The sequence below is a fragment of the Macrosteles quadrilineatus genome, unplaced genomic scaffold (assembly GCF_028750875.1).
Source record: "Macrosteles quadrilineatus isolate MER2022 unplaced genomic scaffold, UCM_ALF_1.0 Scaffold_1__1_contigs__length_201487025, whole genome shotgun sequence".
In the NCBI taxonomy this organism is placed as follows: Eukaryota; Metazoa; Arthropoda; class Insecta; order Hemiptera; family Cicadellidae; genus Macrosteles; species Macrosteles quadrilineatus.
The window spans coordinates 40,980,869-41,003,437 of NW_026542594.1; the positions used below are offsets into that span (position 1 = coordinate 40,980,869).

At 34.8% G+C, this 22,569-nt stretch overlaps 1 protein-coding gene across 2 annotated transcripts in view; it reads right to left on the reverse strand.

Annotated features, from left to right (window-relative positions):
* Nucleotides 1–20,692, reverse strand: part of LOC128982811 (thioredoxin reductase 1, cytoplasmic-like) — a 47,449-nt gene extending 26,757 nt beyond the window's left edge. For both annotated transcript variants that reach the window (XM_054401827.1, XM_054401826.1), the window contains exons 1-3: nucleotides 20,588–20,692; nucleotides 19,850–19,877; nucleotides 13,483–13,706 (exon numbers count right to left, since the gene is read on the reverse strand). In XM_054401827.1, coding sequence (XP_054257802.1) covers nucleotides 13,483–13,706; nucleotides 19,850–19,877; nucleotides 20,588–20,641 — 306 coding nt within the window. In that variant the 5' untranslated portion in view covers nucleotides 20,642–20,692. The remainder of the gene's footprint in view (nucleotides 1–13,482; nucleotides 13,707–19,849; nucleotides 19,878–20,587) is intronic.
* Between the last annotated feature and the right edge of the window lie 1,877 nt (nucleotides 20,693–22,569).

A 22,569-nucleotide genomic window follows, 5' to 3' on the forward strand; every position in this document is an offset into this window, starting at 1 on the left:
TATATCGTATTAAAGTGTGTTAAAGGTTTAGCGTTTGGTTTACAATGTAAAAATTTTCAAAGTCACAAGATGGTTTCTGAAACTCTTTATACAACTCTCCTTTATAAAAATTAAAAAAAAAAAATATTATCCAAGATATTGAGCTCTTTAGCCACAAAATCCACCGTTTTTTTCTTACCTGAAGAAGAAATAAAAACAGTAGCAGCCGACGAACTTTGTTATGTCATATTTAAAAACTCATTTAAAAGTACCGACTTTATTTCAAGATTTAAAATAGAAAATATAAACTTTTGAGCTTTTAATTAGAACCAATAGTGTCCTAGACTAATTGACATCTTTCACACGAAGTGTCAACGATTTACCTTTAGTCTAAATGTCAAGTTATTTTGAAGCTGGACATTGAGTTTTGGTGCCGTTTTCATTGGGATCTACCACTTTTAACCTGCACTAAGATGGCGGACCTGAACTGCTTGTATGTTAGTTATATAGATGTGCTCCATCTATTGGTCGTTATTTATGTGATCGTTGATTTAAACTAACGGAATTCTGATGCAAATTTGATCATGAATTATTAGCAGTTTTGCAGGGATGATTAACAATAGTTTTTTTTTTTATTTAAATTGCTTGTTAGTTGGCAACAAATCTTAGAGATGTGTATACATTTTTAGGACAAAATTGAATTGGCAGATGCCATGGTAAAGAAGCGTACTAGAAAAAGTTACTGTCGCTTCATCAAATTTTTACAGCAGTCAGCTGTTGACATGCTAGGCGAGCAACCGCGACAGTGAGGACGGGGAACACCTGATTTCATGTACCTAGTTGGCAAATTGTCTGCTAGCTACTAACGTACACATGCATAAGCCATCAGCGGTACAACAGTAGCCTCAATGAATATATAAACACTTGTGTTAAGGTTTAAATACAGTAGTCAATGTTATTACTGAATTTGATACTATATATTGTTACTAATATATGAAATGGAGAAAAACGTTACCTTAAAAATACAAAATTTCCCAATTTATATCCAGACCTTTTTAAATAGCTTAGAAAACAAATAATTTAGTATATCAAAGTGTTTTTGTACGGTTATTGGTAACAGGACAAATTCAAAAATTGTAAATTTAATATTCCCTTGTTATTCATATAAAGAATATTGTAAAATGTTGTAGCTTGCTTGTTTATGGATATATTTTGATCAAACTTGGCAAATTTATTCAAACAATTACAAATCTATTTGGATCATGAACGGTACTCTAGTTTTCCCAAGGTAGGACACGTGAATTGGAATTTTTGCGTTACAGGCACAATGACAGTAACAATCAAACAAACGTACAGATATTGACACAAGACTCGTTTCGGCTATCTTATTATATACAACGTAGAAATAACCAAACACTTCATGAGTCTACGCAATGTACAGACAAAACAGTAAAGACTTTATAATCTTATAACTAACTATCTGCCCATGCTTCGCAAAGGGTGAGAATCTTTGGGTCTCTAAATCCACCTGTAAAAAAATAGTATATTTCGTACCTAGGGCCTAGAGTGAGGTTTTGCCGACTCGATATCGGGTTTTAAGTTCGGGACGAAGTCGAGAACGTGAAACGATCGAGAGCTGCAAACCCATTTTGGTTCGTGGTACGTGCGCTATTTTTCACCCAAGTATGTTTTGCAATATAACGTCCCTCTTATTTATGTGAAATATTTTGAGGCATCAGTAAAATCAAAAATAACAATAAATAGTTGTCTAGGCAGCTGTGACAAAAACAAGTCTATTGCAATGCCATGGATACAGCTTGTGCATTTAATATACATTAATGTTTTAAGTAAATAGGCGAACAAGTGATTTTGCGGCCCTAGGGATGTAAACCCCTGTTCGGTCCCCATATGACGATGACAGCTGGCATGGCCAGCAAAACGTAACTTTCAGCCACCAATATAAACCAGCTAAATGTATCTAAAACAGCTAAAAACATCATAGTGAGGTGAAAAATTCGTTACGCATACTTTTACATTACCATGAATTAATTATATGCATACAGATAAAACGGAATCATACTAATTGCGTATTTTAATGTAAACTAGTGGCTTGTATGGACATAGTCCCTAAAAAGCTACGGAAAAGGAATTATTGTTGGAATATTTAAACAAACTCAGAATCAAATTATCTATATGTCAGGATAGGCCTAGATATCCCACTACAACATATCTTTTGTGCAAAAAAAAAAACAAAACAGTTTGTTGTTTGTCTTTGTTTGCTTTTGTTGATAACGTTATGTTCAATAAAGAATTTGAATGATTCCAGAGGTTTAACTTCTAAAGGCAGCAAACATGTTTATGAATAAATATTGGTTTATTAAGGTAGCTTTGGTTTTTTGGTTAATGCTGATAACAAGGCTTCCCCGATTGAAATACAGTATCGGAAATTGACTTCGTCAAATAAGAAAAGGCAAAAAATGGTGTGTTGAGATACCCTACCCAGTTATTATTTCTAAGTCTATGCTCATTTTGTAAAGGTTTAACAAAATTATTCTTAAGTAAAGGCATCCCATTGACTGAACTTGGACCTAAATTTGTTTGTGATCAACATTAAAAAACCACTATTAGCCTAGTGTAAGTATGTGGTGTTAATCCTCCTAAAGGTGCGATTGATTTACATATTCTACCAAAAAAGGGTCTAGTCAACGTCTAATTACTAACTATTTTGCGGCTAGTTAGGGTTCCATTACCCAGTTATCGAAACTAATCACGACATAAATATTTTTGGTTCGTTTAAATACCTGTACGAACCTACTTCATCTCTATTCCCAAATTGTTTTCTAAGAGTAACCGTTGAGGTTATTCCACTTCATACAAAATATTGATTAAACACTACAATAAATCTCAAATATAAATGTTAGTAAATTTAAAAAAAAATTGGAATGAATCTTTTACATATGTTTTGAAAAAAAAAAACAAAGAAGATCTTCTTTTAATCTTGAATCGTTTCTTAAATCTTGAAAACAATTTATTTCAACTTTGACATAACTAAAAAGTCTTAATTATTAAAGGTAACGTTATCCCTTTATATAGTTGGTTTTATATAGTATACATTACATTGCAGAATTGACTGGCAAATGAGTAATCCAAATGTAAGCTTACTTGCTAATGATAAAATCACGATTAGCTAGATTGAAGTAAACAAAAATCAGCAGTAAATGCCTTCTAATGCTATTCTTATGGAGAACATTGTACGTTATATCTAATTTTGTGTTAAGATTTAGGGAATTTCACTATTTTTCCCGCCGTCACGGGATAAAGACCTTTAATTTGAGCCCTCTCACGTCGTTCTACGACTTCCCAGTCGCCCACAATTTTGACGCAAAGAATCGGCTTACGTAATTAATATATAGTTAGAATAGATTTCTTGTATATTCCCATGAAACTGATAATTTACCCTGCACATTGGGCCTTTATTCCAAGTATCTCAGTTCGTAAACCATACATACAATGTGACGATAAAATATCAACAAAATAGCATGTAGTTTTATGTAATCCTCACGACATTTCATTTGGTCCATTGACTTTAAATCCAATAAGTGTAAAAATTATTGGAGCTTTGAAAAAAACTTCATATAAAATCCTTACACTAATAAAAGACGACGTCATGAGCGCGGGAAATGAGCTACAGCGGCTAGGGCATAGCCACATGAATACAGAACGGAATGAAGGAACTAGAACGGAGAACTGGCAACAGCGCACGCGAGAAGTAGGGGGGGCGCACACACCGCTCAAGCACTACAACGCATTAGTGGCATCCTGTCCACACACTGTTGATATATACCGATTTGTGGCATGGTGCCACAATTTAAAAACTGGAATGTTAGATGTTAAAATGGAGTGTTCATTAAAAATATCGATGCAGACATGTTTCTACCACCTTCCTTCATCCACTGGTGGCCGCAGGTTGAAAGATGCCACAATTAGGTGTTTGCGAGTATTCGGTAAAACCCCGTATGTGTGTGTGTGTGTGTGTGTGTGTGTGTGTGTGTGTAGCGTAATTTAAAATTGCCATGTTATTCTTATGGAGAAAATGAAAATTGTTGTAGTTTACTTGTTTATGGATATATATTAATAACATTTGGCAAATTTATTTATTTCATCCTATACTATTGACGTATAGTCAAAAAAACACTTTTTACCTTCCCCGTAGCAGTAAACCTAAGAACTCGTTAAGTCTAATGTTATTTAAATAGGCAATACTTAAATATGTCTTATTTATGGAAATACTTTAGTAGGAATGTAATCAGACAAGTTGAAATTCGCTTAGTCTGCAGGTTTGCTGCGGCGGGGGTATTAATATGTTCCACCATAGTATGCTCACTATTGTGAATGAACTACCATAAAAGTAAAACTGTACTTAATAAATAAAAAAAATGCACTCAAGTGAAATTTGTTTAAATAATATTGCTATTAAAGTGCCAGAAGACCAATCTTTGCTCGTATTGAATAAAACAGTCAAAGCTGAGTTAGTTAGCCAAATTAAAAATATCAATGATTTTTTCCTACAGTTACCTAACAATGTACATCTTCTCTCACTGATTTGAGAAAGCAAAGTGGCCAATTCGCTCACCAGTGAGACAATGTTAACATTGTCTCACTCTAATTACTTTGTCTCACTCCAGACACGTATAGACACTCCCCCCTCAAACACGTATAGGTGTGTGTGTGTGTGTCCGTAAGCACGATAACTCGAGCAAAAATGATCCGATTTTGATTAAATTTGATATAAACGTGTAAACCTACATTTATTCGAACGAGTTTGCGAACCAGCATGATCGGACTATGGGAACGGGGGTTTATGGGGGGTTTTATGGGGTAAAAATAGGTTTTTCCCATTTTTGACCCTAAAAACACAAAATTTCACAATTTCTTTCCAAACTATTTTGTAGAGCTTAAAAAAAACAAATAATTTAGTATGTTGAAGCGGTATTGTGCGCCTAATGGTTACGGAGAAAATTGCAAAAAATTGTAAATTTAAAATTACCATGTTATTCTTATGGAGAATAAGTCAACTGTTGTAGTTTGCTTGTTTATGAATATATTTTGATAGAATATGTAAAGTACATTAATTTCTTACTAAACTATTAACATTTTAAAACAAAAAACACCTTTTTACCCTCCCTGTTGCAGCAAACCTAAATACTCGTTAAACTAATTCTATTTAAATAGGGAATAAATGTGATATTTTTCAGGAGGCATTTTAGTGTAAATCCAATCAGGCAAATGGAAATTCGCTTAGTCTGCAGGTTTGCTGCGGCGGGGGTATTTAACTTGCACTACTTTAGAAGTCAACTTCTCATGCAAATATTTACTATTCTTAATACTCACTTGGTTAGGCTTCATTCCTATAGATCTATGCACTTTATTATTATATTTTCGAATTAACTTTGGAAGTAAATCCAACCATTTATAACTTCCCTGAGCACTAAATTCCCTATATAACCAATTCTTTAAAGTTCTCTGGAACCTCTCCACAATTGCAGCCTTAGTTGTAGAAAAAGTGTGATAGTTATCAATATTTAGTTTGCTAAAATATTGATTAAAAAATTCGTTTCCATTGTCAGATTGAATGTTTTAACCCCCTTTGGTAGAATGGTTTTAAAGGCTTCTGTAACTACCAACCCTGTCTTATTCTTTAGTGGAGCAGCATAAGCTTTTTTAGAAAATCTATCTATTGAAGTTTAAATATATTTATTGCCGGATTTTTAACCATTTTGCCATATCTCAAATAGTTTTCGAAGTATATTTAAACAATATTATGGACTAAAAAAATGTCAATGTGTGCAAAAATGTAAAAAGGGCTGGACTTTGAAAATTTTCATGATAACTGTTATTTGTACCCATATAAAATAATGTAATAATTTTTTTTTTAATTTTTGATTTTTAATGTTGTAATATTGTTTATACTCAAAATCTGACACCCAATCAAAACCGTTTTGCCAAATCTCAAGCCGTTTTCAAGATATAAGCATTTTAAAACAATATTATGGACTTAAACAATTTTAGGTGTGTAAAAGTGTCAAAAAACTATGAATAAGAAAGTACTATCTTTTAATGATGGCAAGAGGCTTATTCTGGAAGATGACATTAATACTCTTGCTCTTAGTAATTATAAAATTGATCAAACATAAATCTATAATTGCCATCATTATTTAGCAAGATAAAACAAAAAAATATTACCATTTTTGTCAAAAGGTCGACATAAAAATATTGACTGTTTTTACTTGTGTAATTCTTGCAGAAAAGTACACAAACATTTCTGTAATAATGTAAATTTCCTAATATTATCCAAACAAGACAATTTAAGTTTTAAAACATGTGTATAACAATCATGTTGGTAATGACGTTTCATTTAACCTATTTAGCAATCTCTTCCTCTAAAGTTGGGATAAAACTAAATATGGCTTTTTCATAACAGACATGGAAAGGCTAAATAATGATGGCGATTATAGATTTATGTTTGATCAGTTTTATAATTACTAAGAGCAAGAGTATTAATGTCATCTTCCAGAATAAGCCTCTTGTCATCATTAAAAGATAGTACTTTCTTATTCATAGTTTTTTGACATATTTGCACACCTAAAATTGTTTAAGTCCATAATATTGTTTTAAAATGCTTATATCTCGAAAACGGCTTGAGATTCGGCAAAATGGGTTTGATTGGGTGTCAGATTTTGAGTATAAACAATATTAAAACATTAAAAATCAAAAATTCAAAAAAAATTATTACATTTTTTTATATGGGTACAAATAACAGGTATCATGAAAATTTCCAAAGTCCAGCCCTTTTTACATTTTTGCACACATTGAAATTTTTTTAGTCCATAATATTGTTTTAAAAATACTTATATCTCGAAAACTATTTGAGATATGGCAAAATGGGTAAAAATCCGGCAATAAATATATTTTAACTTTAATAGATACATTTTCTAAAAAAGCTTATAGTGCTCCACTAAAGAATAAGACAGGGTTGGTAGTTACAGAAGCCATTAAAACCATTCTACCAAAGGGAGTTAAAAACATTCAATCTGACAATGGAAACGAATTTTTTAATCAATATTTTAGCAAACTAAATATTAATCACTATCACACTTTTTTCTACAACTAAGGCTGCAATTGTGGAGAGGTTTCAGAAAACTTTAAAGAATTGGTTATATAGGGAATTTAGTGCTCAGGGAAGTTATAAATGGTTGGATTTACTTCCAAAGTTAATTCGAAAATATATAAATAAAGTGTATATATCTATAGGAATGAAGCCTAACCAAATGAGTATTAAGAATAGTAAATACGTGCATGAGAGGTTGACTTCTAAAGTAGTGCAAGTTAAAAAGCCAAGATATAAGGTAGGTGATAGCGTAAGGATTTCCAAGTATAAACATGTTTTTAGTAAAGGATATACCCCAAATTAGCCAGGGGAGCTATTTACAATAGAAGAAGTTAAGAATACAAAGCCTGTGACTTATATCTTGAAAGATGAAAATGGTAATATAATCGGGGGAGGATTCTATACAGAGGAGTTGTTAAAGACCAAGTATAAAGACACGTATTTGGTAAAGATGGTAATTAGGAGAAAGGGTGACTTATTGTATGTCAAATGGCTTGGGTTCCCAAGTAGCCAGAATTCATGGATTTCCACAAAAGATACCATTTCACAGCCTCGCCATTAGAGGCAAGAAGCAGGAGCCCGACCATAGGTCGGGAGCGCGCCCGAGTTCGCGTACAAACCTCGCACTGTCAAGTCGGTGATTTTGAGAATATACATGTGAATGGATGTTGATTAGAAATAGTAATGAAGTTGTACAATGGTATTGAACATTATTATAGGCTTTTATAGGCCGAGAGCAGGGTCTTAAAAAAGTGGCCAAAAATAATCCCCATAAGAATAACATGGGAAAAACGTGCCTAAAGTGTCATCATATTCTTCTATTGTCACTACTTTACATACCTTTTATGGCTGTGAGGATGTACACTTGTAAGGGTCAATAAATGTAAGAAATAGCTTTTTTAACTTGATATTGAATATATTTATGGGGAATAAGTAAGAAATAAGGGTTGACAATAATATAGGGATATTTAGGCAAAGATCAGGATTTTTTGTTTTGGTAGCCAAAAAATGATCCCATGTTAATCTTATGTGAAAAAACGCCCCAAGTGCCGTCATATTCTTCTATTGTCACTACTTGTGAACATTTTTAAGATACATGCACTTACTACTCAATTAAACTTTTAGCAATATGGACTGAATTTGAAGTTACACAGTCAAATATTGAACTTCACAAAAATTCAGTAGAAAGTGAATTAGAAATTCGATGACAGTTATAAGAAATATATAGAGAGATACGGACATTCCTTGAAGCAGAAAAGAAAAAGTACATTACACATGCAGCAATGTCTGCTTCTGCAACATCTCAAAATGTATCTAATATTCCTTTCCAGCCGTATACACCAGAGGAAAGTTTTCAAAACTTTACTCGACGCTTTGAAAACTACACAAAATTACGGGGAAACTTAAGTCCAAAAGTCAAAGTGGATTTATTTTTACAGGCAATCACCCCACAAAGACATGAACAGCTATACGATCTTTGCTTACCAGGTGACCCACATAAAAAGCCATACGAGGAATTGATTCACATGTTAATGGCTCAACTAGAACCAAAATCCAGTATTTGGGCTCGTCAGCACAAATTTACGACACGTACCCAATTATGTAATGAATCTGTACAAGCTTACGCTAATGCTTTTAGAAAGCTCAGTGTAGAATGTCAGTTTACTTGTACAAGTTGTAATGAATCCGTGTATGAAATTCTACTTCGAATGCAGTTTGTCAGGGGACTAAAATACTCTGATATACGTCTTCAACTTCTTCAAGATAAACTATTGCAACCGTTTAAAGCAGTAGTAAAAAAGGCTGCTACATTGGAACTAGCGAAAAGTGGGAGCAGAATACTAAAGACAAATGAAAATCAAGAGGAAGTACATCAAGTATCGAGCAAGAACAAACAACCAGATAGTAAGTCAAGTAAACAACTCTCTGAATATCAATCTCGTTTGGAGAAACTAAGGAACAAATGCTATAGATGTGGTGATGATTCACATAGAGCACATCAATGCAAGTTCAAAAACACAGAATGCAACTATTTTAAACGTTTTGGTCACTTAGCAAGAGTATGTCTAAGAAAACCAAACAAAGAAGTAAAACAATCAGATGAAACCGCAGAAAATACAAGCGATGACACTCATAAACAGAGAAAAGTTGATGAGGTTAAACAGAGAAAAGTGTAAGTTTTTCCAGGCCAAAATTGAGTACTTAGGTCATGTAATCGATGGCAAAGGACTACACAAGTCAGATAATAAAATACAGAGCATTTTAAAATGCAAAAGACCAGAGAACGTAACTGAACTCCGAACTTTCCTAGGCCTTGCGAATTATTACAACAAATTCATAAGAATTTGGCTACACTGCTACATCCTTTGAATCAGCTGCTACGAAAAGGAAAAACTTTTAAATGGAGCTTTGCTTGTGAAAAGACTTTTCTGAAGATTAAGGAAATTATTACAAGTGACGAAGTTTTGGTGCACTTTGATCCTAGCTTGCCACTGGTCTTAGCTACTGATGCTTCGCCGCTAGGTGTGGGAGCCGTTCTTTCGCACCGCTATAGGGATGGAACAGACAGGCCAATTGCCTTCGCCTCTCGATCTTTGTCAAAATCAGAACAAAAATACTCTCAAATCGATAGGAAGCCTTGGGAATATATTGGGGCCCGAAAAAGTTTTTCCCGATTTGTTATGGTAGCAAATTTACTTTGATCACAGATCACAAACCGCTAGTATCAATTTTTAATCCAGAAAAGACCTTGCCAAAAATCTCGGCAACACGGATCTTCAACTATGCTCACTATCTCTCCAGGTTCGATTATGACATAGTGTACAGGCAAACTGCTCATCATTGCAATGCAGATTATCTCTCACGTTCCCCTATCGAAGTAGTTCAAGAACATTCTGTAGATGATCTCTCGAAGTACCACATAAATCAACTGGAACACTCAATATCAACAGTACCGTGGTGGCTAAGGAAACTCTCAACGATGCTGTTTTAGGTTCAGTCCTACAGGCCTTAAAATGAGGACAATCTGTTAAGCAAGACGGATTTTGCGATAACGAGCTGTCCATTCAAGATGATTGTGTACTGAAGGGCTGGAAAGTCATGATACTTCAATCTCTCAGACCTCATGTGCTTCGAGAACTAAATGTAGCTCATTTAGGAGGAATACAAATGAAGACGTTAGCTCGCAGTTTTTGCTGGTGGAAATGTATAGACAAGGATATTGAAGAGATGGTAGCTGAATCTCGACAATGCATTGAAAAATGAACCCGAGAACAACTATCCATCCATGGGAAAGTTCAACATGGGAACAACCTTCCAATCCATGGGAGAGGGTGCACATTGATTTCTCAGGACCAATGGATGGCCAACAGTACCTGATATTAGTGGATGCCATAAGTGGGTAGAGGTGATACAGACAAAAACAACTACAAGTACATGGACAGTCCAAGAATTATGGAAAATCTTCTCAACTTTTGGGTTTCCTCGCATCTTAGTTTCAGATAATGGAAGACAGTTTGTTGAGTGGAGCGAGCGAAGCTCTTATACGTCGACCCTTATGCATTTCGTAATACGCAAACTCCTCCTAGACGGCTGAATCAATCGTTTTCAAATTTTGCATGGTGATAAAGACCATATCGGTGAGTGTCAACATCTATATGGCGTTAAAAAAATCTGTCAGGAATCCGCCCCACTGGGTTTCAGAGTTTCAATGTAATCCTTATGGAAGCAGTAGTTGACAAATAAACAAAGATCAGCTGTTGACTTTGAATGCAGTAGATAAAGAAATAGCTGATAGCATTATTCCACAGATGTTAGAACAGAAATGGTATGGGTCATAAATCAAATAACGACACTAGCTTGAGGTCCGTGACGTAGGAGGTGATGAAGGAAGTAGTAAAGGTGAGCAGTCTGGAGTGTGGAAACTGTTTATGACGATTAGATTTAGGTGTCTGCATTCCTAAAATTCTATGGGAAGGGAGGAAAACAGGTCCGCGATGTAGGAAGTGGTGAAGGAAGTAGTCAAAGCGAGCTGTCCGGAGTGTGGGAACTGTTTATGACAATTAGATTAAGGTATCTGCAATCCTAAAATGCTATTAGAGGGGAAAGAAACAGGTCCGTTACGTAGGAAGTAGTAAAGGCGAGCTGTTCCGGAGTGTGGGATCTGTTTATGACCATTAGATTAAGGCATTTGCAATCCTATGATGCTATGGGAAGGGGTCAGGTCCGTGACGTAGGAAGTGGTGAAGGAAGTAGTAAAGGCGAGCAGTCCGGAGTGTGGGAACTGCTTATGACGATTAGATTAAGGTATCTGCAATCCTAAAATGCTATGGAAAGGGGGAAAACAGGTCCAAGACGTAGGAAGTGGTGAAGGAAGTAGTCAAGGCGAGCTGTCCGGAGTGTGGAAACTGTTAATGACGATTATATTAAGATATCTGCAATCCTAAAATGCTATGGAAAGGGAGGGAAACAGGTCCGTGACGTAGGAGCAGTAATGGCAAGCTGTTCCGGGTGTGGGATCTGTTTATGACGATTAGATTAAGATATCTGCAATCCTAAAATGCTATGGAAAGGGAGGTAAACAGGTCCGTGTCGTAGGAAGTAGTAAAGGCGAGTTGTTCGGATTGTGGGAACTGGAAACCGTTTGTAGCAGTTAGATTAATGTATCTAAAATACTAAAATGCTATGGAAAGTGATGAAAACAGTTCCACGACGTAGGAAGTGGCTTAGGTAGTAGTAAAGTATGAGAATAGTGTGAGAACCGTCTGTGGCAGTTAGATTAATATATATTCAGTCCTAAAATGCTATGACAAGGGAAGGAAACAGGCCCCATGACGTAGGAAGTGCTCAAGGAAGTAGTAAAGGCTGGCAGTGCAGAGTGGGGGGCCGTTTGGGCAGTTAGATAAATGTATCTGTAATACTTAAATGCTATGAGAAGGGTAAAAAACAGGTCTATGACGTAGGAAATGTTGAAGGAAGTAGTAAGGCTAGCAGTGAAGAGTGTGGGAACTGTCTTTGGCAATTACATTAATGTATTTGCAATCCTAAAATGATATCGGAAGAGAGGGAAACAGGTCCACGACGTAGGGGGTGGTGAGGGAAGTTGTAAAGCTGAGCAGTGTTGAGTGTGTGAATGGATTAATGTATCTATAATGCTAAAATGCTATGGGAAGTGACTGTAGACTGTCGGTTAAAATGATTACGAAGCGCGAATCGATGCATATTTTAGATAGGTACATGCAATCGTTTACAATCGAAATTAACAACTGAGTTGACAACAGCTGATTTTTACTCCATAGAGGCAAAAAACGATTTTTACTCCCTGAAGAGTAAAAACGCTACTTTAGACCCGCAACGCATGCATTAAAAACGACTGTTTTACTGCAGTATGACAAAAGCAATATAATATGAACCCTTGATGACTCCGCTCAATTCTGTGGATGCCTCTGCGAACGCCACCTAGTTTCCCAAGAGTTCAACTTCATGAATGAATGTGGGATTATTTACAGAACCACGGCACCATACCATCCAAACTCAAACGGCCAGGCTGAAAGATACGTGCAGACTGTCAAGAAGGTGTAAAAATCCATAGAGGGAGAAAAAGGTACTCAGCAAAATAAAATCCAAAGATTCTTAATGCAACTCAGGCAATCCCTGAATTCAACTGGTACATCAGCATATCACCTAATGTTTGGAAGGAGTGTACGAACAATCCTCGCAATAATTGTACCAACATTAGAACCGAACAAATATCAGAAGAAGGCAGTCCAAGTCGGCATAAAAAGGAATTTCAAAGTTGGAGATAAAGTGCAAGTGCGGAAATAATGTCAATGGTTCGTCCAAATGGTATTCGGGCTATATAACTAAAACGCAAGGACATGTAATGTACGTAGTTCAGCTGGAAGATGGACGAATAATAAGAAGACACGTCAACCAGCTGATTCTTCGTAAAGTGCACAGTAAATAGAGGAGGAGGTGTTAACATATGTGTTATTTTCATTTTATTTCTAGCATGTGTTCAAATTATTATTTTGTTTACTTGTTGAATTGTTGATGTTTACTTAAAGATTGTGATTCAATAAAAACCTACGATCTATTTTCGTATACAAAATGTCAACTTTTATTAGTAAAATTAGTGGAAGAGACTTTTCACGCAAAGATATCGTGTACAGGGATCTAGACAAATAAATAATTAGATTCTTAGTTTGTTTAAATATTACAATAAATTGTTTTACATTTTAAGCTTTTTACGGACTTATGACCCTACATGCCACAAGTCAATAGTATTTACATAACTTGCTTTTGTGTTACAAAAAAAGAAAGATTTAACTTCTCACCTTTATCGCCTGACCGAGGAGGGCTGCTTGGTGCATGAGCTTTTTTGGAATGCAGCCGACGTTGACACACGTGCCACCCTCCCTCCAAAAGGACTTCATAGGGGACGGAGCTACATAGTCCACTACCAGAACCCTTGCGTTGTGCTCTTTAAACGCTACTCTGGCAGCAGCTAGGCCTCCCGACCCTCCCCCAATCACTATTAGGTCGTATTCTTCTGGGTTTTCTGTGAGAAGATATTTTCTTATAAATAGTCAATAAACTTTGCATTCATTGCTGATAATATCAGCAATAACCATAATTGAATCTCCTATTCAATGATGGTGCAAATAACTCAACTTACAATTGACTTTTTACCCAGTGCGGCAGTTCAGTACCTTGTGTCTATAAATCGATTAAGCTACATTTAAAACTATTGGAACGCTTATGATAGAGATCATCAATAATTTGAGAGATGGCTAAACAGGCGGAGGCTTAGTGATATTTTCTCCCTAAATTTCTATATAAGCTGTGTTAGGTCAAAGCAGATGTGTTTTATTTTTGTAAGGAGGGGGGGGGGGGGGTTACAGTTATTTCGATTGTCAGAGAAATATCTATATGGTACGATTATTAAGATTTTACGTAAAATGATGATAAACTTTTTGCATTTATAACATGCATTCGCCAACCCATATCTATAAACCGAAACACACTATGTGTTCCTTACCTCACTCATAGACCACCTACTGTCCGCGTACAGATGAGCCCGAGAGAATTGGTTAACCTTGACTGGAAAAGTGCCAGACCGTCCTATAGCCTACCTGTGTTATAAGAGTTTTACATGATTATTGTTTTTGTAAATAAATAGTTTTGATTGAGTTTGCTTAAAATGAGTTAAAAAAAATTATTATTCTATATTGGTTTTAGCAGTTGTGGTCACTGGAGCTGTTGAGACAAATTTGCCATAATTAACACCATAACTATGTGATGCTTAACATTGTCAATATGAAGTTTAATTTTGTATTTATTTTAACGTATTACATGTTTTCTAAATATTCAAAACACAATACATTTAATTTATCCCTAAGGGTTCCAAGACCAGTCAATCGATACATTTTCTGGTGTATAAGCTGCTTAGGTCTTTGCGAAAACCAAAATCGTCAACAGTTATATCTGGTCAAATCTGTATTCTCAAAACGTGAAAATCTGAAATCTTTTGAAAAAGCTTATATATAGTGTTTGGTAAAAGCAAATCTATAATATTAAAACGAAACAGTGTTTTTTTATTTCACGATTCTGAATCAACCACTCGACGGATTTTCATGATTTTTGTGTTGAAAGAAAGATAATTTTGAGAACTAGGGAATGTCGAAGCCATAAATTTAGTTTAGGGTCCCAGTTTTTTAGAAATTAAGTTTTAATTTTTAAAAAGTCTAGCAGCCGACGCTAAGATTCTAAACTAGCTTTTGGCATAAAATAATTTGCTTAACATAACAGCTGTAAACATTCAGCTTTTGTGTCACAAATTCAGCATTTGCATAAAGATGTAAAGACATACTTAGGGTTGACTTATTTATATTATGTGTAATGCTAATCATTGATACGTTCAATTCTTCTGTAAGAGGATGACAGATTAATTAAATTATACATAGTAAAATACTAGGATGTTCAAATTATTTTTAAAGCAATCTTTGTAATCTTCGATTTGTTTTAGAGCAATATAATTTGTTTTAACTAACAGCTGGTTAAATATAAACTATGGAACTATGAGGTTATTTTATTTACTCTTATTTTGTCATTGATTATAGGAAATAAGTCAGATTAGTAGAGATAATTAGACCACAGTTTAAAATAGTTTGGACCAAAATTAATTAAACCACAGTACAAATCGAGGCTTTGTACACGAGGCTTAGTAAAAAAGGATAAATGCAAATTATTTTACTGCTCCACTTTTCAAGGAAAGAATAGAAAAATAACAATGTTTACATATTTTATGAAATCGTGTTCAGTTGTGGTTACGTTTGGGGGTGCCTATATCAGCGCCCCCAAACGTGAAAATATCACTTTTATTTAAACTATGAATATATTATTGTTATTCATTGTGACCCTTGGTTGGAAATATAATTGATAAAATGGAAGAATTACCTTATCCAACCACAGTTGCTAGTATGACAACTAGTTTCGTTCCTTAGAACATCGTCAGGTCATTGTATGCAACCACATCTTCAATGTATGTATGTACATTGTGGTATGTCAAAAGATTCTTTAAAAACACTGTCAGAATCACAATAGTAAAAACTAGTCATGTTGATCAAACTATTAAAATTGAATAAAAAGTGATAAAACTGGTTAAAACTGTAAAGGCTGGCCAGCACTCTCTTTATCACTGTCACTGACTAAATAAAACTGACTGAATCATGAGGTGTCTTCATCTTCATCTCTCCAGTGCCACCTGTATTTCAGTTTGTTTTGTTCTTCTTATTTGATACTTCTTTGATTTGTAGCTTGTCAATATATGTATCAAATATAATATTTGACTGGAAGGAAGTCTGATCATTTAAAATGTTGAATGGGTCGAGTTTTTTAGCTTTGTAGATGGTGAATTCTTCTTTGACATCAAGTTTAAAACTTTTTGGTAATACTTCAACTATTTCCATGTTCTTGTCAATAGATGTGTAGTTGTGTGATTCTGATATTAAATGTTCGGCATAACTGGATAGCTGATGTTGTGATCTTTTAGGTATATGTTCTTTAAATCTTTGTTTGAAAGATCTTCCAGTTTGGCCGATGTAGTACACATCTATTGACAAGAACATGGAAATAGTTGAAGTATTACCAAAAAGTTTTAAACTTGATGTCAAAGAAGAATTCACCATCTACAAAGCTAAAAAACTCGACCCATTCAACATTTTAAATGATCAGACTTCCTTCCAGTCAAATATTATATTTGATACATATATTGACAAGCTACAAATCAAAGATAGACAAATAAGAAGAACAAAACAAACTGAAATACAGGTGGCACTGGAGAGATGAAGATGAAGACACCTCATGATTCAGTCAGTTTTATTTAGTCAGTGACAGTGATAAAGAGAGTGCTGGCCAGCCTTTACAGTTTTAACCAGTTTTATCATTTTTTATTCAATTTTAATAGTTTGATCAACATGACTAGTTTTTACTATTGTGATTCTGACAGTGTTTTTAAAGAATCTTTTGACATACCACAATGTACATACATACATTGAAGATGTGGTTGCATACAATGACCTGACGATGTTCTAAGGAACGAAACTAGTTGTCATACTAGCAACTGTGGTTGGATAAGGTAATTCTTCCATTTTATCGAATATATTGTAGTTTAAATTAATATGGGAAATTACGATGTACATTTATTCAATGAGGGTGGGTACTTATCAAGGATAGAACTGATATCGGTATGGATAATAAACATTGACAATTACGTCATTAGCTTTACTAGCGTGTTTACTTTTTATATTCCTGCTACATGTGACCAGTTCTTTTTTTCAAATGAATGTTATTTGAACCAAACAGCTGTTTCAAAACAAATTGTTATTGTTTTTACTTTTCTTTGTTTAGACTTATTTATTTAGTAATTAATTTTTTTTTTATCAGAATTTATTTTACAATCTGTTCAAACTTCAAATATGAGAACAATAAGTAAAACATATATCAAAACAATATCAGGAAGCAATTACCTGTTCATCAACAAGTCTTGCCAAAAATTGGATCAGTCATTTAAACATTTACAGAAATCTGTAGCTTAGGTCCAGCACATGCACAACACTTTTTAACCTGGTAATGCACTGACTATTGTCCAGCAGATTAACAGCAAGACTGTTCGGATGATATTCTATTTTTTCTTGATAATTTTTGCTAAGGTCTGTAATTTCTTCTTTCACTGATTTAATTTTTAAGTCATTCCTAATTGTAGTGTTGGACACGAACCAGGGTGCGCCAATAATTCTTCTCAGTGCCTTAGCCTGAAATCGTTCAAGAATTTCGATGTTGGATTTGCTCGAGGTCCCCCAAAGTTGAATTCCGTATGTCCAAATTGGTTTGATCATAACTTTATACAGTAAAATTTTGTTAGCCAATGATAATTTTGAATTCGTACCTAGTCTTTTTAATTTCAGATTCTGTTACCTAATAAAAAATACGTAGGCCTACTAAGCGTTTTTAACCTAACTAGGTGTGCAATGCAGTTGTATGCTTGCAATATTGAGCGGAGCTAGCATATTAATCCAATACTTTTCTAAAGTCAATTTTACATCTGTTCCTCGCAAATGAGATTAAATACTTGCAGATCCAATGTTAATGGTATATATGGTTCACTTAAATGGAATGTCTATTTGCAGTATTCTAAGTCAATTACAAGTCTGGTTCACGCAAATGAATTGTCTACTTGCAGGAACCAAAGTTTATGTTTCATCTGGTTCTCATATATTAAATGTCTAATTACAGTATCCAATGCCAATGATACATTTTTCGACTACGAAGTTGTTCACATCCCGGGGAAAGAAAATGTAACTGCATATTTACTATCAAGAAGCCCTAAAATTTCACCAATGGATCGGGAGAATGAGGTTATCGAGAATCTGGAGGAAGAAATGTTTGTAAGAAGCATAATTGATGCATTGCCTTGTTCTGATAAACGGCTGTTGGAAATTAAGAACGCCCAACATGAAGACCCAGAACAGGGGGATGCTTTTAAAATGCATCCAAGAGAATACATGGCGGAAAAATTCGGTATTCTGGAAGTATTGCAATGAACTCGCTTTGGAAGATGGATTAATTGTTAAGGGGAGGAGGATGTTCATTCCAAAGGCCTTGAGAAAAGAAATCTTATCAAGATTACATGAGGGACATTTGGGTATAGTGAAATGTCGGTGGCGTGCTCAAGAATCTGTTTGGTGGCCAGGCTGTTCAACAGAAATTAGTACTACAGTGGAAAATTGTCCAACATGTATAGAACACAGACTACAGCGAAAGGAGCCTCTGATGTCTACACAGCTTCCTCAAGAGCCTTGGACCCATTTATGTGCAGATATTTTGAAATGTAACCAAAACTGGTATTTGGTAATACAAGATTATTTCTAACGATTTTTAGAGCTCATCGAACTCAATACTTAGACTTCAGCGGCAGTTATTGGAAGGATGAAAAAAACATTTTTGCACGACACGGGATCCCTCTAGAAATTCGTACAGATGGAGGTACTCAGTTTACTTCTGACGAGTTCAAAGGTTTCGCAAAAGAGTACGGATTTAGTGCTGTCACTAGTAGTCCACACGTTCCTCAATCGAATGGAGAAGCTGAAAACGCTGTATCTATAGCCAAGAGGATTCTACTAAAGTGTCCGAATCCCAATCTTGGTCTATTAGCTTACAGGACCACCAAATTGGAATCGGGGCTATCACCTGCAGAGCTGCTGCATAATAGAAAACTAAGAACAACTTTACCTTCTCTCAACGACTTTCAAGTGGTTGGAAAAGATCAAATAGAATCCTTTCGAAACTGTGACAAGAAAATAAGAGCCAGAGTGAAGAAAAACTTTGACAACAGAAGAGGCGTCAAAGAACTTCCACCTTTAGCAGTAGGAGAGAGAGTCTGGGTTAAAGATATAAGTGCGAAAGGAACCATAAGAACAACAACCAATCTACCTCGATCCTACATAGTATCAATGAGTAATGGGAATGGTGTAAGACAAAACAGATGGCATCTCATTCCCCTACCAAGAAAAGAGAATGATGATTCTGACGATGTCTACCGTGGAGGGAGGGTGCAGCCAAACCACAATGATGGAATAAGAAGATCGAGCAGAACAGACCACCAATAAGATATGAGTAAATATAATGAGGAAGGGGAGATGTAGTGTCATTCATATGCCTTTGCATTTAACATATGTTTTATAATTTTGTTTGTTGTTGTGGTGATGATGACTCTTGTTGAATAATAAACACATTCTTTACTTTCAGCATTTATTAGAATTTTATATTATCATATATTTTTAAGGAGACATTTTAGTGTAAATCCAATCAGGCAAATGGAAATTCGCTAAGTCTGCAGGTTTGCTGCGGCGGGGGTATTTTTATATGAAAAGTAGTTTAGTTTTCTAACTTAGTTTGTTAAATAATGTTGACATAGCCTATGACGTCTTTTCAACCGTCGCTCATTTTCCGGCCTACTGTATTCTTCGCTTTGGTCATGAAACTTGAGCTCGAGTCGAGAAAAAAACTTTACGCCCTAGTGATGAAATATACATTTTATTACTGTAATCAGTTGCTAGAAAAGTTGTATTTTTTCATCAGGTAACACTAGATTATTTGGAGCTGTATTATTTGTTGTACTCTAAAGTGTTGCAAGTTACTTACGAACATCTCCATTGGCAAACACCAGCGCCTGTAAAAATGAACCTGTCTCAGTACTAAAACAATTCGTTAAGCATAAATCGAATAAAGAAAAAATAACTGTTTCTAATAGTTAGTAACATAGGCCTACCTGAAACACGTATGACAGTAACCAACAATTGAGTGTACATATTTTATTTATTGAGGAACATATTTTTAAATGTCTTAGCGAGTCAAAACGTACCATGATTATAGCGTTTGAAAGTTTTGGCACTCAACTTTGGTTAACAATAATATGCTAGCATTTTATTTAAAATATAATTTATCAGAGATATTGCTGAGCTTTATGCTGCAGAAAAACTTGAGTAGACTATGTGGATTGAACTTATCCATATATGCGAGAGTAGGCCTAAATCTTTGATCAACGTAATGCCATTTTGCACAAACTCTTTCAGGTAAATTAACGTTACAGACAATAACGTTACAAAAATGAAATTTTTATCGATAATAATTGACCCTATTTCCCATAATAACATCAATATCATATGGACAAACTGTTTGAAATTTGTTTTCATAAAGAGTTCAATAATTTTAATAAACCTTTTTATTGGCATTTCTGGAATTCAAAATATATCTGATGCATCCTACTTACTTAACAATCTGTTTCGATTTGCAATATTTAAGAAACAGTACACACACAATTGTATTGTATCATAAGTAATATTGTATTTATAAATGAACTTTAAGTGATTAGTTACTTACAGTGATCAAGAGAAAATAGCGAGTAAAATCGTACATGTTCGTGTTCTGTGACATTCTAGAGTTTGACGAGTGGTACGGAGCGAAATATGAGCGATTGGCATAGTTAATTGCCTACACTTGTGATAACATACATACCCTCGTGCACTCAGTCTTATCCTAAAATATTAATGTAATAGTGTGTTTAAAATGATAATTGTCAAAATGGGTTTTATCAAAGATATCCACAGTACAATAAATAATAATTTACAAAGAATGCAAATTTAAATATTATACTATGGAGGAAGTATTTTTTTTATAAACATTTTCGAATATTGTTTTTATGTGGAATTATCTGTTTTGGGCTCCCCTTTACCAAAACGTGGTTTTATGAGGTGATTTCTGCCTGCGTGCGCACTTGTATGACTGTATGTGTGTTTGTGCGTGTAGCTACAGATTACACCTGTGGTCCGATTTTGATGAAATTGGGTATGTACTAATTCATAGCATCTAATAGATTTGTTTTCATTTTTTTCTTGGTTATCCCATATAACTCATCAAATAACGGAAAAAAGTATTTTTCAAAAAAATGGGCCGAACGATTTTGTTTTAAATCTTCTTGAGCGGAGCGAAGCGAAGTAGTGAAGCTCTTGTACTACACTCCTGATTTTGTTTTACAAGTACTCCTCCTGAACGGCTGAAGTGTTCTGCACGAAATTTTGCACAGTCATAGTAACTAATCATGGGAAAGTGTAATCTGGAATGGTACAAATCGGACTACGGGGCTTTTGCCTCCGTAAATTTAAACTTTTAGAAATTGGTCGTGATGACATCAATTATCAATTATCAATCATTTGCTGGATAACAATAAAAAGGCAAACAAGAGTCACATGTTAGACAACGAATCATCTTAAATAGCGCATTATAAATACCGTACAGAGAAAAAGGGAAGATCATTCGGATGCTATTGGGCATAATTTACTACAAAATTAATAACAAATAAATAGGGTCGCTGGTGTTAGGCTTTAAACGCTTTTTAAATTTGACTTAAAATATTTTTTTGAATTCAACGTTACATTCACATTCCCCCCTTCCCCCCCCTGCCCACAACTTAATTTTTCTTAAATAGCAAGGTACCCCTTGTGACATATCAAATAAAAGAGCATGAAAAAAGAAAATTTTTGATGAAAAAAAATTAAAAATCGGTTCATAGATTTGCGAGATATTTCCCCCTCCCCCTCCCCGGAACTTAATTTTTTTTAATAGCAAGGTACCCCTTGTGACATATCAAATGAAAGAGCATGAAAAAATAAAATGTTTGGTGAAATTTATTTTTCATTTGATATGTCACAAGGGCGGGTACCTTGCTATTAAAAAACAAGTTATGGGTAGGGGAAAAGGGGGGGGGATTATCTCACAAATTCATTAGCCGATTTTAAATCTTTTTTCACCAAAAATTTTCTTTTTTCACGCTCTTTCATTTGATATGTCACAAGGGGTACCTTGCTATTAAAAAAAATTAGGTTCCGGGGGGGGGGAGGGGGGAATATCTCACAAATTTATGAACCGATTTTCAATTTTTTTCCTACAGTTACCTTACTATGTACATGTTCTCTCACTGATTTGAGAAAGCAAAGTGGCCAATTCGCTCATCAGTGAGACAATGTTAACATTGTCTCACTCTAATTACTTTGTCTCACTCCAGATTTGCAACGTGAAGGCACGAAATAGTGAGCGCGTAACATGCAGGCAACGTCGTATGCGCGCGAAATACGTTGGCAGCACTGGCTGTAAATCAGCTGGTCAGATGTTGTACTGTTGTATTTGTCACTTCACATTAAATGTTATATTAAAAGTTCACTTCTGTGTAAAAATAGGTTATGTTTCTTCACCAATTTATTTGTTTTATGGTAACTGTAGGAAAAATATAATGTGCAACTCGAGTTCAAAGTACAATTGCCTCACTCGAGAAACCATTCCTCACTCGCCTACGGCTCGTGAGTAAG